Source organism: Mesoplodon densirostris, chromosome 6, assembly GCF_025265405.1.
Source record: "Mesoplodon densirostris isolate mMesDen1 chromosome 6, mMesDen1 primary haplotype, whole genome shotgun sequence".
In the NCBI taxonomy this organism is placed as follows: domain Eukaryota; kingdom Metazoa; phylum Chordata; class Mammalia; order Artiodactyla; family Ziphiidae; genus Mesoplodon; species Mesoplodon densirostris.
The window spans coordinates 68,535,979-68,551,999 of NC_082666.1; the positions used below are offsets into that span (position 1 = coordinate 68,535,979).

Here is a 16,021-nt window from a genome sequence, read left to right on the forward strand (position 1 = left end):
GTGTGTCTGTGTGTGTGTGTGTGTAAACACTTCTGTGTATTACAAGTAGGCAGGAATACCTGTTAACTCGAGTGGGAAAGAGAAAGGAAAAGGAAAGGGAAGATAGCATGATATTACACAGAACTCCCTGGGGACACCACCACTAGAGGAACCTACCTGACACAGTTCCAAGTAGGGGTGCCTTGCAGTCAAATGTCTGTGTTTAGATCCCGACTTTAGTGCATACTAGGTATGAGACATTGAGCAAGTTGCGGGACCCCTCAAAGTCTCCTTTCTCCTTTTTGGATTACATGAAAGGGTTATTGTGGGTATTGCCTGAGACAAGGTACGGGGTGGCTCAGTGAGTCTACACTATTATTTTTGGTTGAGATAGAGAAGTTGGAGGCTTTACCATTATAACTTTAGTCTCCCCTAAAGCTGGCTTCCAAATAATTCAATTTTTGTTCCCAAATGAGTTTGTTTCTCTGTGGTTGACAATGAATCCTAACCAAACTCAGTCATTGCACGTGGCGAAATGTGCCCACTGTCCCCAGGATGGCACAACCATGCATCCTAGTCAAGAGGAGAGTGTAGCTCAGAACATGGGGTTCTTTTGCACTTGCCTTTGACAGAATCTCCAGAATGGAGACCCTGACACAGGGAATGTGTTAATCAGTCTGCAGAAAGACCACAATAGAACATTCTGGCTGCTACTTTCACATATCTTGAAGCAATACAGTATGAAAATAGTGAGTAATGTCAGCACGAGTTACATGTAGTAATAATTATCACTAAATATAATATATTCTTGATACCACATTTCCTTCTGGTTCGGTTTTTCATTCTCCTTCCTCATTCTTTTTTATTTGGTGATGCTAGGGAACTCTCCCTTTAAAACCTACCTCCTGTGTTTTCCACCCTCTTCTGTACCAAGGCTCAATCACCACCTCTCTGTGGTTGATACAGCAGCAGGGCTTGTAACCTTTGCTGAGTTAGAATAGTTCACTCAAGCAAAAGGATACTGGGTTCCTTAGGATGTGTTAGACATTTCACTGGTCTGTTGTTAGAGAATTGACCATTTTTAACGTTTGGAAGGCTAAAGAAGCCCTTTACAAGTGTGAGGTATGGCTTAGGGCTTAAGGTGGCCATTTGAAAACTTAAGTTCTTTGATTTTTCAAATGCCATCACGCTCCCTCAAATGTGGCCTTGAAAGAATCCCAAACTTAAATCAGGAGACTGTTTCCACGGTTGTACATTCACCACTTATCAACCCTGAGGAGAAAATGTGTAAGTTGAATATTTTCTTTGAGTTTCATTAGAATATATATATATATATATATATATATATATATATATGAAGCGAAAAACTAGAGATTTTGAAGGTAAAGTTTGATTGCTGCCTGAAAATGCACAGATCAGTTCAAAGCCTTGTATACTGTGTGACATGAGGTACGGTTAGTGGGTTTTATTCCAGTTTCCATCTTTTTTGCCAAATCTTCTCAAGTTCTGCAGAGTTCATTGATTCTGCAGCGAGTCATTCTTCTCCCCCAGAATGTGGTCTCTAATTGTTTCCATGTCTCATAACATGCCAATAAGCACATGAATTGGTTTGGGCAACCACATGGAGGGAAGAAAAAGTTTGGAAAAAATGAAGCACCGATAGGAGAGCAAAATGTATACAGCTGGGATTTCCACTCCAAGGGTGTTATTTGTGGGCAACTGGGACACATGGTTGGCAAGCCTCACTTGAAGAATTGGAATCTCTGAGGTAGGGTTTGCCAAGGTGATTCCTGGCCCAGGAAGCACTATTAGTTAGTGGGTGATGGTTCACTTTTTTTTTTTTTCCTTTAGCTGTCTGCTTTTTGCTGTTTCTTTTCAACTTTGTTTCCCATCTTGAGGTATACAAGACAGAGGGAACGTGTACACCTATGGCTGACAAATTCTTGAGCAGCCTTGATTAGTGTTAGAGGGTGAAGTGGCTTCACCGAGGTTAGGGGATGTTTGGCTTTCACTTGTCTTCCCAGCCTGCCTTCAGTCAGTTCCCATAGTTGACACTTACTGTTGCTTCATGTCTTGCAAGTTGTATAGTGGGAGTTGATTCACTTAAAGAGCGATTATTGTGGTGGTACTTAGTGCTATAGATGTCAAGGATGGGAGTGAAATTTTGACACCCAAAAAATGGGACATGATTTGAACTGTCATCCAATGTGGACCCCACTGATTAGTAGTAAAAGCATAGAATTAGAAGTGAAGAAGTCTATACTTGGTTTCCAAACTCTCTAAATCCCATTTTCTGTTCCCAAGTAGAGAACCAGACAACCCAGTTGATGGCATCCATTGCTAGAGCAGATCAAATGTTTTGTGCATCATGACTAACCTTAGGCCAGGAACAGGAAAATCCCTGCTCCAGTAAATATAGTTGTTTGTACTAATGAATGCAGGTTAGATGCTGTCAAGCCCAAAGGGACCAGGCTGGCATTAACTACACTATGTTAATAGTTTAGGGAGTTAAACTTGATGCTTAGCCAGTGGAGCACTTCTGACCTAAAGGTCACTCACTCTTCCTATGTCCTCTCCATTCCTCAAATGTCACCATAGTAAATTTACCCCAACAGAGAGTGACAGTGAGCTGGAGACATAGTCATACTTGCTTCTGTGGCTGAAGGCAATTCTGAGCAAAAAAACAGCAAAAAAGGAGATTTTGATCAAACATTTTCTTGTTTTTCTGTAAAACAAATCTTGAGATTCTTTTCAGATTATGAGGTCCTTTTGGGTTAAAAGTTGGCAGAATCCCGTTGAAGATTATAAATGGCAGTGTTATTGTTTTCATTGCCGTTATCGGTTTTGGAAGGCCCAGCCTTGGCCAGTGGCAGACTAATTCTTGGCCCCTCTGGTTTGTCAAGGTTCGGTAAGTTTAATGGAGAGCAAATGCTTTCCAAATGCCAGGTCTGTGTCCTTTTCCAAATAGAACTCGAAGTGCCAAAGGCTTTGAACATTTAATTTCTCAAACTGCAGCCTAAAGCACTGCCTATCTAGGGCAACAGAAACTGCTTTTTCCTTAAGCAGCTGTAGGGACAGCAGTGCAAACATTGCCTTTGAAGTCTGCCTGATGTATGGGATTGTTTTTGAAAAGTGGTGGATACTTAATGTATATAGGACACTGGCAACAAAAAGAAGGATACTCATGTTGGCAACCTAAAGGATGTTTGGGTCCTTATCTGGCAAGTTCCACACTTTTGGTTTTCTCTTGTCAACAGACACAGTGTCAGATAAAAGAGAAAGGATCCCACCAATTTCTTAACTGTTCGCTTCCTGGATTTTCTACCTTCTTTGCCCATCCCCCCTCCTCTATTTAGAATGGCAGTCTACAGATTCTGGCTCAAAACATTCCTATTCAAGTGAATTAAGCAACACAGCCCAAGGAATGAGCTGGACTGGGTGGGGGAGACGCAGCTGTGCTCCCAGTGACATTGTGCAAAACCCCTCTTATTCTCCACATTCATGTTTACAGCACTCCCAGGCTGGACTAAGTCACTTCTAAGATTCTGAGAAGTGTGGATTAATTTCTATGCCCAGGCAAGGCAGATATTCAGCTCGTATGCACCAGTATAATTCTACTGGGTGTTAAAATATTGAAATGTATGAATACTGGCTGGTATACAAACATTATCTTTTTATTGAAACTTTGTCACCTAATGATATTTCTCAGTGGCAGTGACACTGGAGCATTGCTGGACCACAGGCAGCCACTAGGCAGACAAAGACAGATGCAGACGTGCCAGTAAGGCTGCATGGAGCGCCCAGCCACTGCCAGGAGTGGTTGGGGCTGAGGGGCAGACTCCACAGACCCAAACCATGAGGGAAGGGTTGATAGCCAAGTGCTATCTGGACATGAAAGAGAGGCATTTCACACAATTTTCCTCTGGCTACAATAAAGTGCTAGACACTGGAGATATAATGGGAGAAATCATTGGAAAAGTTCAGTGCAGTTCCCTCTGTTAAACCCTGGCAGACACGTTGTCTTATTCTGTTCGGGCTACAGTAAGAGAATGCTCTAGACTGGATGGGTTATAAACAACAGAAGCTTATTTCTCACAATTCTGGAGACTGGGAAGTTTAAGATCCAGGTGCCGCTTCCTAGTTCATAGAAAACTGTCTTGTTGTATCCTCGTGTGATGGAGGGGTGACAGAGCTCTCTGGGGTTTCTCTTATACAGCACTAATCCCATTCTATGAGGGCTCCACCCTCATGACCTATCACCTCGCAAAGGCCCCACCTCCTAATACCATCACATAGGGGATTAGATTTCAACATACGAATTTTGAGGGGACACAAATATTCAGTCCATAGCATACATCAGACAAAAGGGAATATCAGGTTTTTAAATTAATAAATGGCTTAGAAAGTGTTTGAACAGTTCAATGAACTGATAAGCAGTTTTATAATGTATAATTTGGTTTACTTAGAGAATAATATTTTTCAACTTTATGGTTTTATTTATGAAAAGCTATTTCTATGCTGGTAGTCAAATGCTTTAATTTCACTCTCATTTCAAGTATTCCATTGCCCTTGATTCTCCTCTAAATAGTGGTCTGCAAAGAGAAAATGAAACGGGGAAATACACAAACTAGGTAGTTTTGCCGTTTGAAAATAGATATGGCTAAATATTGATATTAGTTCAGTGGAGAGAACGACACTATTACTGCAAGAGAAGAGAATCATTGAGATGGTATCTCCTTATTTTGGAAAAAACAGTTCAGCATATAATTCTTGTGTCCACTAAAATATATCCTAATATTTATCTGAACCTTTCATTATATCTTCCCTTATTAAATGTGTGTTGATAGTTGTGTGTTAACATTTCCTTTTTCCCAATAATAACCGTGATTTGCATTATCTAATGTTAACATACTGTCCACTCCTTATAGAAGAATCCTCTGCCCAAACTTACTAAATACTGATTTCCAGCCATTCTCAACAATAGTTATGGTTTTCCAGGTATCATTAATTGTCTATTCTAAATCCTTCTTTGGTTAAATAACCTGGCCCTAGGCAGGCTTTTCCAAATAACATGTGGCAAATACATTTTGGTTCAGTGATGCTGGGACCCTTTGGAGGTATTGGTTTGTCGCATTTAGAATTCTGATGCTTCGCCATGCTGCCATGCTCAATAAGGCTTAGTTAAATTGAAATGAGGAGCTTTTGTTTTCATAAAGTTTTAGGCTATTTAAAAATAAGCCAACGTAGACCACAGTATAGTTGATTATAAAGTTGGCTTGCACGTGTTGAGTGCCCATGATGTGCCAGGCCACGTCCAAGATAAGCCATGTGGAAGTAAAAATGGAACTAGAAGGAGAGCATTTCCCCCCAAGCACAGTCAGCAGACCTGCTGGATCAAATCCTACAAGATAGGGCTTCCCTGGTGGCACGGTGGTTGAGAGTCCACCTGGCGATGCAGGGGACACGGGTTCGTGCCCCGGTCCGGGAAGATCCCACGTGCCGCGGAGCAGCTGGGCCCGTGAGCCATGGCCGCTGAGCCTGCGCGTCTGGAGCCTGTGCTCCTCAACGGGAGAGGCCACAACAGTGAGAGGCCCGTGTACAAAAAAAAATCCTACAAGATATTTCCAATAATGAGTTTTTCTTTTGAATATACTTAAATATGTTCTATCATTCCATCAACTTGCTTTTAATAGTTTGCCATGAAAGGGAGAAAATATTCCATAGCATACATGTAGCGATGGTCAACCTGGTCTTTCCACAATTATAGAGAAATGAAAACTAACCACACAAGGGGAATCCCTTTGTGATAATAAAAAGAAATATTTCCCCCAAATTCAGCCAGAAATCTGAACTGTCTCATTCAGTTTAGGCCTCAAGTAGAGTTACAGGGCAATGTTTGTAAACCAGAGTCTGGGTAGTGAGTTCTGCTCCTCTCCTTTTCTACCTCAGAGTCTAGTACATTCTCTTCTCACAGCAGACTGGGGTCCAGGTACATTAAGGGAGTTGTTTGCAATCTCACAACTACCTACTTGAAAAAACAGGAAATGTAAGCACACCTCCATATTTAGTCAGTAAGGCTGATGGACTGGGGGCAGGACTGCGGTTTTCACTATGACCGTCCCCACAGCCACTCACACCTTACCGTCCATCTAGAACATCCTAAATACATATCTGCTGGGATTAATAACATATTCATTTTTTCACATTCAGAATGTTTATAACAACCACCACAAAAAAATTGAGAACATCATCTACTTAATAGTTAATAACAACTATTCCCATTGGATACCTATTTGTGTTGGCCACTGGGTTCAGAGTTTCAGGTGCAAGATGTTTGAGCCTTACAATAGCCCTGTCATGCTGGAGATAATCATTCCCATTTTATAGAAGAGGCCACAAGGCTTTGGTCCTGGAAATAGAGAACAAGCTTACTAGCCAACCAGTGAGACTGCCTGACCTTCCAAGAATCAGTCCTGAAGGCCACTTGTAGTCACTTCAGAATCACATAAGAAAAGACAGAAATCAGTATTTTTACTCACTAGCTCTGGCCTTCTCGTTCTATATACCCAAAGGGGAGCCTCCTACACGTCTCAGTTCTCACACTCAGCTCTACGAATGAAGCCTAACAAGTAGGAACTCTCTAGAAATACCTTCTGAGATTTTTCTCCCAGGAAAAAAATGGTGGGGGAGGGGAGTGGTTATTGTCAAAAAAACATCTCAAGAGAGGAGAATGGAGCTAGTTCATTTGTGTAACCGATTAGAAAGAAATAACTTCTGTTATTTTCCCGCATCCTTTTTAATTTTTTCCTCACTAGACTCGCTCTAACATTAAAATCAGAAATTATTTGTTTAGGGTACGGCTAAAAATGAAAGGCTTAAAGGAGTATTTGTCAGTAAGTCTAAGCCCTTAAATTTAGCCCTCAGAACTTGGGTGAAACCTGTGCAGGCTACTCAGAGAATGAGGTGGAGTAAAGAAGTGCTGGGGTCCTCGCTACTGAAGGGAAGAATGTGTTGCTGTAGCTGTTCAGAGAGCTCAGGGAGCACTTCTAATCCCACTGCTGAGACTGTATGTGTGCATGTGTGCATACATTAGAACGTTTATTTTTTCATAAACTCCCCTTGCGAAATATTTCCTGAGAGAAAACGGCAATGTTTAAATATATTGGCTTCTTTAAAAATGGCTCCTAGTTTCTACAGTTGCACTTAAAACATTTTAGAGGACTTCTTTTAGTAAAGAGTAAGGTTAGAGTACATTATTTAAAATCAGTACAAGAACTTTTGTTTTATTCTTTTAGCTAAAAATGTTCACAATATTTACTCCTTATAGTAATGTTTTGTGGTAATTTTTTCCCTAAAGACGTCAGTCTAAGCCAAAAATAGTTGCAGTTCTCAAACTTATTACTAGAAGTATGAGAATAATTAGTATAAATTTAAGTTTTCCTACATCTTAGGTATGGGGTGGATTTGTAGATGGAAAGTCACTCAATAATGGAGTTATTTTTCTAGAGGTCACATAAAGGCTGGCTTATAGTTCTTTTCCTTTGCCTTACCTCACCAAAAGGTCTGAGGATAACCAATTCCCAGCTTTGAAACATAATTACATTGAATTGGGTTCCGTACATTGTACTGGCCTTCTAGTTCATTTTGTTGCATTAACTTGCTGCTTTTGTGCCCGCCATAGTGGTGTTTGTCCTCGTGGGATTTGACCTGTTGGTTTTGATTTGAACGGGTTGATGTCCAGCTGAAACTGTTAAATAATGAGTTTGAGTCTCTCTCTTGATTCCTGAACTCAGTACATTGCTGGCATCCCTTCAATGCTGCAATAAGAGGCCTCCAAAGTTTCTTTTGTCTTTTGCAGTGAGACATCAACTTGACATCTATTTCATGGTTTAAAACGGAGCCTTTGACTTAATTTATGTGATTTATTTTCCATCTGAATTATGGCTACTTAAGTAGTGTTGGCTCTATTAGGGTAGTAGCCTTTGATAAGTTTATCCAGATACTACTTGGGTTTTAATGGATGGCCAGAGAACATATAGAGGTACCCAAACCTGGTCTTGCTACATCAATATTCTCCTTAAAGAACTGTCTTCCCCTTGTGTTATTTTTAACTTAGAACATATGACAGAAATATAAAACAGAAGAATATTTTGTGCATCTAGAAAATGCAAGTCTTTTAAAAAAATCTTACTAAGACACAAAGTCTCCATTTTACTGTGAACCACTTTTGTTTGTTTTTCATAAAATAGATAATGTTTGTGTGGGTCTCACAGTTGAAATAAAGGCACAGAAGTCAAACCTTGAGAATGCAGTCTCTGCTTTACTGTGTAACTGTACCTTCTCTTTTATCTAGTCTAGGAAATTGTGTAGAGGATTAACCCTCTCCCTTTTCAGAACATCCAGTATCTAGAAAGAGGCTGAGTCCTTTGAGAAGCAGATGCTTTAGGTGTGAAACAGAAAATTACAATATTGTTCACAGAATGCTAGTAAATATTTATATTCAACATAAAAGCAAATAATTATCTAGTAATTCTATTCACTGGGCCAAAAAATTCTAGTATCTATGTGAATAATGCCTCATTGCTTTTGCTTAAATCCAAAGATTGTAACTTTCACATATTTCTTTTTCAAGTAAAAGATGTACTTTCTAATATAAAATACTACTAGGTTTCTTTACCTAGAGAAATGTATTTTAGTTGGCTTCAATTAAGAACTACTCCCATTTTTTTTCTTTTAATGTGAGATAGAAAGGGTAAATATATTCTGATCTATGGTCTTACTAGAAAATATAGTGTTGTCTTTGCTATTTTTCATTATGCTTTTTAATGCCCAAAGGACACATTCAGTAAATTTGAGGCTTACTGCAGACTTGGAATTATTCTTTGTTGCATGTTGAACTAATTGGGTTGAATACTTTTTATGTGCTTTTGTTGTTCAACTCCACATAATAATTATAGATTATTCATCTGAAATGAATGGATTTTAAATTATTTAAACTTTGCCACTGCCAGCGTGTGACCCTTTGAGACTTTTTAAAGAACAGACAGCTCTTTTCCCCCTAGACTTTACAGATTTAATTTGTTTTTGATACACATACCATTTATCTTATATTAAAAAATTCTGTGTTGTTTGTTATACTTTCATAGATTTACAAATTATTTCTACTTTTCTTTAAACAAGCATATTTGGAGATGGTGATAGCTCAAGATGAAATAGGTTGTGCCTTTTAAACCTTGATGGATGAACACTAACTATCTCACCATGTCATTTAAGTGCCTAAGTGTAACCTTTCAGAAATGATTCTTAATGTCTATCTCAGAACAAATTTGTGTTTTCTTTTCAAGTACTCTGAAGTTTCAAATACCTCTCTCCTTATTTTACTCAGTGACAATCTGCAATTTATTTTTCTCCCGGAAAATTGAATCTGTTACTGCTTAGTATTCCTACCATTTTGAAAAATGTGGTTTACATTGGCATCAGAGCAGCAATTTACATATATTGGGATAACAAGAATGCACTCCAGAAAAAGATCAACATAAAATGAAATGCAGAAAGGCTGTTTTCCTTCAACAGCAACTCAAAATAAAACTAATAGAGAAATTGATGAGGATCTGCCCTAAATGTGTCACTTGTTTCTTCTAGGTGAAGTGTGACCAGTATTGGCCCAGTAGAGGCACAGAAACCCATGGGCTTGTCCAAGTGACGCTGCTAGATACCGTGGAGCTGGCCACGTATTGTGTTCGAACGTTTGCACTTTACAAGGTTTGCTTTTTATTTTTTTTCCTCCCTTTCCCCTTTCCATTATTTAAAGAAAACTTCTTTTGAAAAATCGAATATCTCAAGGCTTTACTTAAATCTTGATTCTACTGGCAACAATGAAGAATGAAATAATTCTTCCATTATCGCTCAGCAATTTTTCTCCTTGTCTGGAGATTTATCAGTAAATATGGAACTCTTGCTCTGAATGAAAGTCTCAGCAAATGAAGAATAGGTGAAGAAGAACTAGTTCTTTCTGTAAAATGTAACAGGGGTGCTCTTGATAGTTAAACCTGAAAAATGAATGCTTCTCACCTAGGAATTTTGTCTTCCTGAGCAAATATTTGTCATTTACAGATAGCTTGAGGTTTATAACTCCAAAGAGTGTGTCTTCCCAAAGGATATAGGGTGGGGGAAGGAATTAAGATAGCACATCTTTGTGTTACCTCTTGCATGTTATTACTCATCATTACAGTCTGAGGCTAGGAACACAGAATTTCAGCCAGTGTTCCTACTTCACAGAATGGTTCAAGTGAGAAGAGAGAAGTAAGACAATTCCAGTTCACCGCCTGGCCTGATCACGGTGTTCCAGAACACCCAACACCTTTTCTAGCTTTCTTACGGAGAGTCAAAACCTGTAACCCTCCTGATGCAGGTCCAATGGTTGTGCACTGCAGGTAAGAACCTCTGAGAGCATTTTTCTTGCAGTCAGAAGGTTTGTGGGGAGACAGAAAACTGAAGGACGACTCATTGCATATTCTGTTTCCAACCTCTTGATATTCTGGGATAGCAACTGCCTTCATAAAGAATACAGGTAGTCTTTTTTGGTCAAAGGAGGCCTCTACTAACATAAATAGGAAGGAATTGATACAGTGCATACCCCCCCTGGGAGATAAAGGCAACTATGATCCATGGTATTTTCTCTTTAGAGCAAAAATAAATATATTCTTTCAAAAAATATGTATGTATGAATTGTTTGACAGGCTCTTGTGGGCTGGGCTGATACAACCTTTTTACTATTTATAGGGAAAAAGTGCTGAACAAAATATTGATAATACTGTAAACATACAACCTTGGAGAGATAATTTCTTACTGCATATTAGTATTATCAAGTCACATATAGAAAATATACTATTTTGAGCTTTAAATTTTTATTTAATAAAATATATACGAAGATCTATAGTTCGAAAGAATTTATTTTATGTACTAGGAGGTAATGAACCCATATTTCTCTTGAAATGTATAATTTATTATTTTGTACTTTTAATGCTAACATTCTCTATATCATTGCTCAGATTCTACTATATGTAAGTGTTCATACATTTATAATACTAAACTGATGTCTTCTAGTCTCCTGGATTCCTCTCAAGTATCATTACTAACAGATTATTAAAGATATCTAGTCAGATTCTGTTTATTACTATATAAATTACGGTTCATGTAACTTCATAAGACTTTTTTGTAACCTAAGTAATTCAAATATGAGAGAACACGGCTGCTTGCCCAGATAAGTAAATTCATAGTTTGGAAGTACATAAAAGAGGAAAGGAAGCATCTATCATAAACCACTTCTATCATTACTTAATAGTATAACTTTCATTCACATCCCATATTATACTATAGCACAATGTAGTAGATCTTAGAAATAGGGTCTATTTTTATAAAAAGTTGAGGACAATGGATGGATCAGAATAAAAGCAATAAAATTCACCTGACTAATCCATGCTAGAGGGGTAATTGTTAAACAATGGCCTGGCAAATTCCAAGCAAGATAATGTTTAATTTCTCTTTTCCAGCATTTTTCCCCAACAAAAATGAATAATAACATTACCTTATATTCATTGAGTCTTTACAAATTCCAAAGCACTCCCCCACGCTCTACTGTGTCTGACGTTCTTAACAATATGGCAGGTTGAGAAGAGAACATAAGAGAGGCTACAGGGTTTGATTCAAGTAAGATAGCTAAGAAGGTGGAGGTACAATCAGCCTCACCTTATAATTAAGTTCTTGCTCCTCTTTAATCAGGACAGGGGCCTTTGAGGACCTGCCACTATGTTGCAGTTTTCTGCATGATTCTGAAACAGTATAAATTATTGTTATTAACTTGAGCAAATTATTATTAATTGAACAAATACTTTTGCATCATGAAATCAGATTTCTGGTTGGTTTCAGCAGGCAGTCTGTGTACTCTGTTATACATGTTTGCAGACCTCAAAGAGCCACTGAACCTGGTTACACGGTGCCCCTGCTCAGCACAAAATCAACTTGATTGTGAAGTTCACACATGAAATGGTTTCAGATGGAGTCTGGACATAGGAGAGAAAACAGAGAGTTTGGCCTAACTCAAGAAATGTTGCCTTCATATGCCTACTGGCAAAAATGCAATTCATGCAGATGCATACATGCATACACACAGATGTATGTGTGTTTATGTACATACACACAAACACATATACATTTTCTATATATAAAATAATAGGAACAAAAATTAGGGAAACCTAACTTGGAAGTTTTCATTGAAAAGAAGTGTTATGATATTTGCACTGTATTTTGAAATATAGTACGTTCCCTCTTTCAAAATGTGCTTCCCACTTCTATAACTGAAAGTGGAGGCCCTGGAAAACTAAAATAAATAGAATGATAATTTTAAAAATTCAATTTACCCTCTGTTGATCATAAGCAAGGTATGAGGCTTTATGATAGGTACTTGGAGGGCTCCAAAAATCTTTGCAAGCAAGTAGGAGAGATAAGATAGCTATAATGCCTTATTTTGAGAAAATACATACTCTCCCCCCCAACACACACCCCGATGTTATGTTAAGCCACCTGGACTCACCTCTGAGAGATACAGACAACTCAGGAGAAATAAAGACACAAAGATTAATGTGGAGAGCTAATAGCTGCTGACATTTGGAAGTGCTATGCCTGAGGCTCCAGAGAAGCTAGTATTGAAACAAACAACAGAAGAGTTGGTATATTGGTGGAAGAAATTTGTTAGCCACTTTGAAACAGTGAAGGAAAGATGCAGCATAAGCTGAGCTCTGGGAAACGATCTGTGTTCACCCAAAGGTAACCTCACGTCTGATAAGAAATCTTGGTCTCTTTGAGAGAGGCCACATCCACACTGCCAACTTCCAAAGCATCCCGAATCTTTGACTTGGTTACCAGTATGTTAAAACCCAAGAGCATAATTTTTCTGACCGAGTGGCAGTGGATAGTCATTTGAGATAACAACTGCTCCTGTGGTATCCCAGAAATGCTGGTTTAAAAATCATCTCTAAGCAGGAAGGAAAGTATGCAGAAAGTGACACTAGTCATGTCACAAAGGGATCCTGATTAGTTACCATGATCATGTTGCAGATAATCACAGAAAATACACTGGAGTTTAAACACTGCATTTCATGCTGTGATTTCTCTTATGATGGACTTGAATTTTTTTCTCTGTAATGAAGTAGTGACAAAGTCAAAGTAAGTCCAAGCCTTCTGCCAAACAGATCCTGTGACAAAGGAAGAGTTTCTAAAAGAAGTCTGGTGGTAGACAAAAAAAGAGGATGGGACTGGAAAAAAAGAAAATTCATTTTCCTCCAAGAGTTTTGTCTTAAGTAATAAACGTGACAGGACTAAAAAGCCATTATGAATAAAATAAATTCTAACAATCAATAATAAAAAAGAGTTATGAGAATAGATTAGTGCAACAAGCAGAGACAAGACCTTGGAAGGTCGAGGAGAAGGACAGAGTCTACCGCATTCCTAAAAGAGGGAATGTCTGGTTCAACAGACACAGGAGAAAAGACCAACGCTAGCCATCAGTCACTTCACACAGAACATGTAATCTCAACTTTAAGAGTGCACACTCTGGAGTGATACACTGCCTGGGTAAAACTCTGGTTTGTTCACTTATTGGCTGTGTGCCTCTGGGCAAGTTATTTCCTATCTGTTAGCCTCTCTTTCTTCACCTGTAAAATGGGGTAACACTACTCATAGCAATAAGAATTTGATGAAGATTAAATGAAATGATATACCTAAAGCACTTAGGACGGGGCTTTTTATATAGAAGTATGCAAGAATGTTAAATTATTCGTATATTAATTATTGAGTGAGTTTTCAAAGATATATTTGTATTTCTAACTCTAGGGAGAAAAATTCAACATGAACTTGGATATTATCTATATGACATGAGCCATCCATCCTATGAATAACTAGATGTTTATAAATATCCAAATATTTAATTGAATTTATTTAATTGAATAGATTTTTTAAATTTAGATATTTTCCATCATGGAAATGCCATCAGCTATTTTACAGTGACAGAGAACATTTTAAAGCTATGGGTTAGAATCTTTTATAATAATAAATCTGTCCTCAGAAAGACCTAAGAAACCATTGAACTCTTAAAATGATGCTGTTAAGGATACATAGAAATTAATGCTGTGGTTCTTAAGGCCTTCAAGATAAAGACTGAATTTAGCATTACATTCACGGCCATTTATCATCAAGGTCCTTCATGCCTCACTGTTCACTCTCTCAGCCACCTCCCACTAGGTATACATTCCAAGTACTTTCATCTCTGGCCCTCGGCAAATGATGTTTATCCACTCTAGAATTTCATCTAGTTCCCTTTTCTACCTGATGATGTGCAACCCTGATTCATAATCGAACTTAAATAGTACTTCCTATGTGTATTGCAAAGGCTGCAGACTGGCCTCAGATGATTTTGTTAATATACATGGTAATTTTTTTTTTAACTTCGAACTTGAATGCCTTTAAGCTGGCATGAACTATCCAGTTTTCCAAACCCTCCCCATTCTTTTTTTTATTTTTATTTTTACACACAACTCAGCTCATCTATTTATAGGAATGCTTCATCTTGTAGACATTTGAGGAAACCCTGGAGAAAATTTTTAAGCTCATTCCCCATTCCTCTTCCCACAGGAAGAACTGAACTTTCTATCCTCTCAGCTCTCATAAAATAGTTTTACACTTAGCCTATTCGGCTGTCTGTGTGCAGATCACATATGCCTTGCAGTCGTAGAGGGCATGGGCTATAGATTATGCACGATTGTATCTGAGCACTTACATTGTAGTAGGTGCTCAATAGTTGCTTGCTGAAGTTAACCAAATTCCATATGGCGTTTCAGGAATTTTTTTTACAGAAACAGTATGATAATTTCAAGGCTGGACTGGTTTTGGGTTTTGATTTTTTTAATAGGAGACTATATTTTTGTCTCCTTAACGTTGGAGTAATTTTTTTTTACAGCTTAATTATTTTAAGTTGCCTTTATCTTTCTAATACCTGTTTCTGAATCCCTTTTTCTACTACTGTACATTTTATGTCCTTTCCCACATGCCCTTCATTCTATGATTAAATATAGACATAGGTCTCTGCTTTTGTGTCAAAATAATAGTTAAGGATATTGAACCCTTAATCGACATCAAGTAATCTTTCCTCTAACTGGAGAGGCCCTCCTCTAAGTGTTGTATGTGTGTTATGGCATTTTCCCCCAAGCATCTACAGAGATAGGAACCTTATTCTCCCATTGCACACATACAAAAAAAAACACAGGCCAAGAAAAGTCAACTTAATTGTCTGAACTCTTGCCATTAGCGGTGCCAAAGCAATTATGTGCCCCAGGCTGCCTGGCCATATGGATCAAGTAAATTCTCCAGTTTATACATCACTTGATGGTCCTCAGCTTCTCCTCTGGCCAGCCACGTGGAGGGCCTTTCACTTTTCGACTTAACCTGATGACTTGGTCAGCAGAGCCACTCCTTCCTTTCTGACTCCACCTCACAGTGCATATTCTAGCCTTTATTTCACTCTTTCTATACCAAAGGTGATTGCCAGCAAGTGAGTCTCTTCTACCACTCAGTCATTTTAACATAATCTCAACAGCTACCAATTACTGAGCCATTACTATTTTCCAAGCAACACTAAGCACTTAAGTGTTGACTCATTTAATCCACAAAACAATATATTTTACCTGTAAAGCACATTTAAGCACAGGGACATCATAGGTGATTTGCTCAAGGTCAAGCGGCTCATAAATTGAGGACTTATTTCAAAGTCCATGACCTGCTTACCCACCATTATATCTAGTTCAGACTCTTTTTGTTGCAGAAAGTACCTTAGTTCCTTACGCATATCGTCTTACAACATATTTGTTGACCACATGGTTGTCAGGAGGATATTTGCCATTATCTCTTTACAAATATCTACTCAGTGCTAGAGACATGCAATATTTTTTCTCCTTATTTATAAAATTTGGTTTTGAAAGAGACTAAGGGA

At 38.2% G+C, this 16,021-nt stretch overlaps 1 protein-coding gene across 9 annotated transcripts in view; it reads left to right on the top strand.

Moving 5' to 3' along the window:
- PTPRD (protein tyrosine phosphatase receptor type D) overlaps positions 1-16,021 on the top strand; it is a 534,283-nt gene that overhangs the window by 479,334 nt on the left and 38,928 nt on the right. For all 9 annotated transcript variants that reach the window (XM_060102137.1, XM_060102140.1, XM_060102139.1 and 6 more), the window contains 2 exons: positions 9,622-9,741; positions 10,258-10,412. In XM_060102137.1, coding sequence (XP_059958120.1) covers positions 9,622-9,741; positions 10,258-10,412 — 275 coding nt within the window. The remainder of the gene's footprint in view (positions 1-9,621; positions 9,742-10,257; positions 10,413-16,021) is intronic.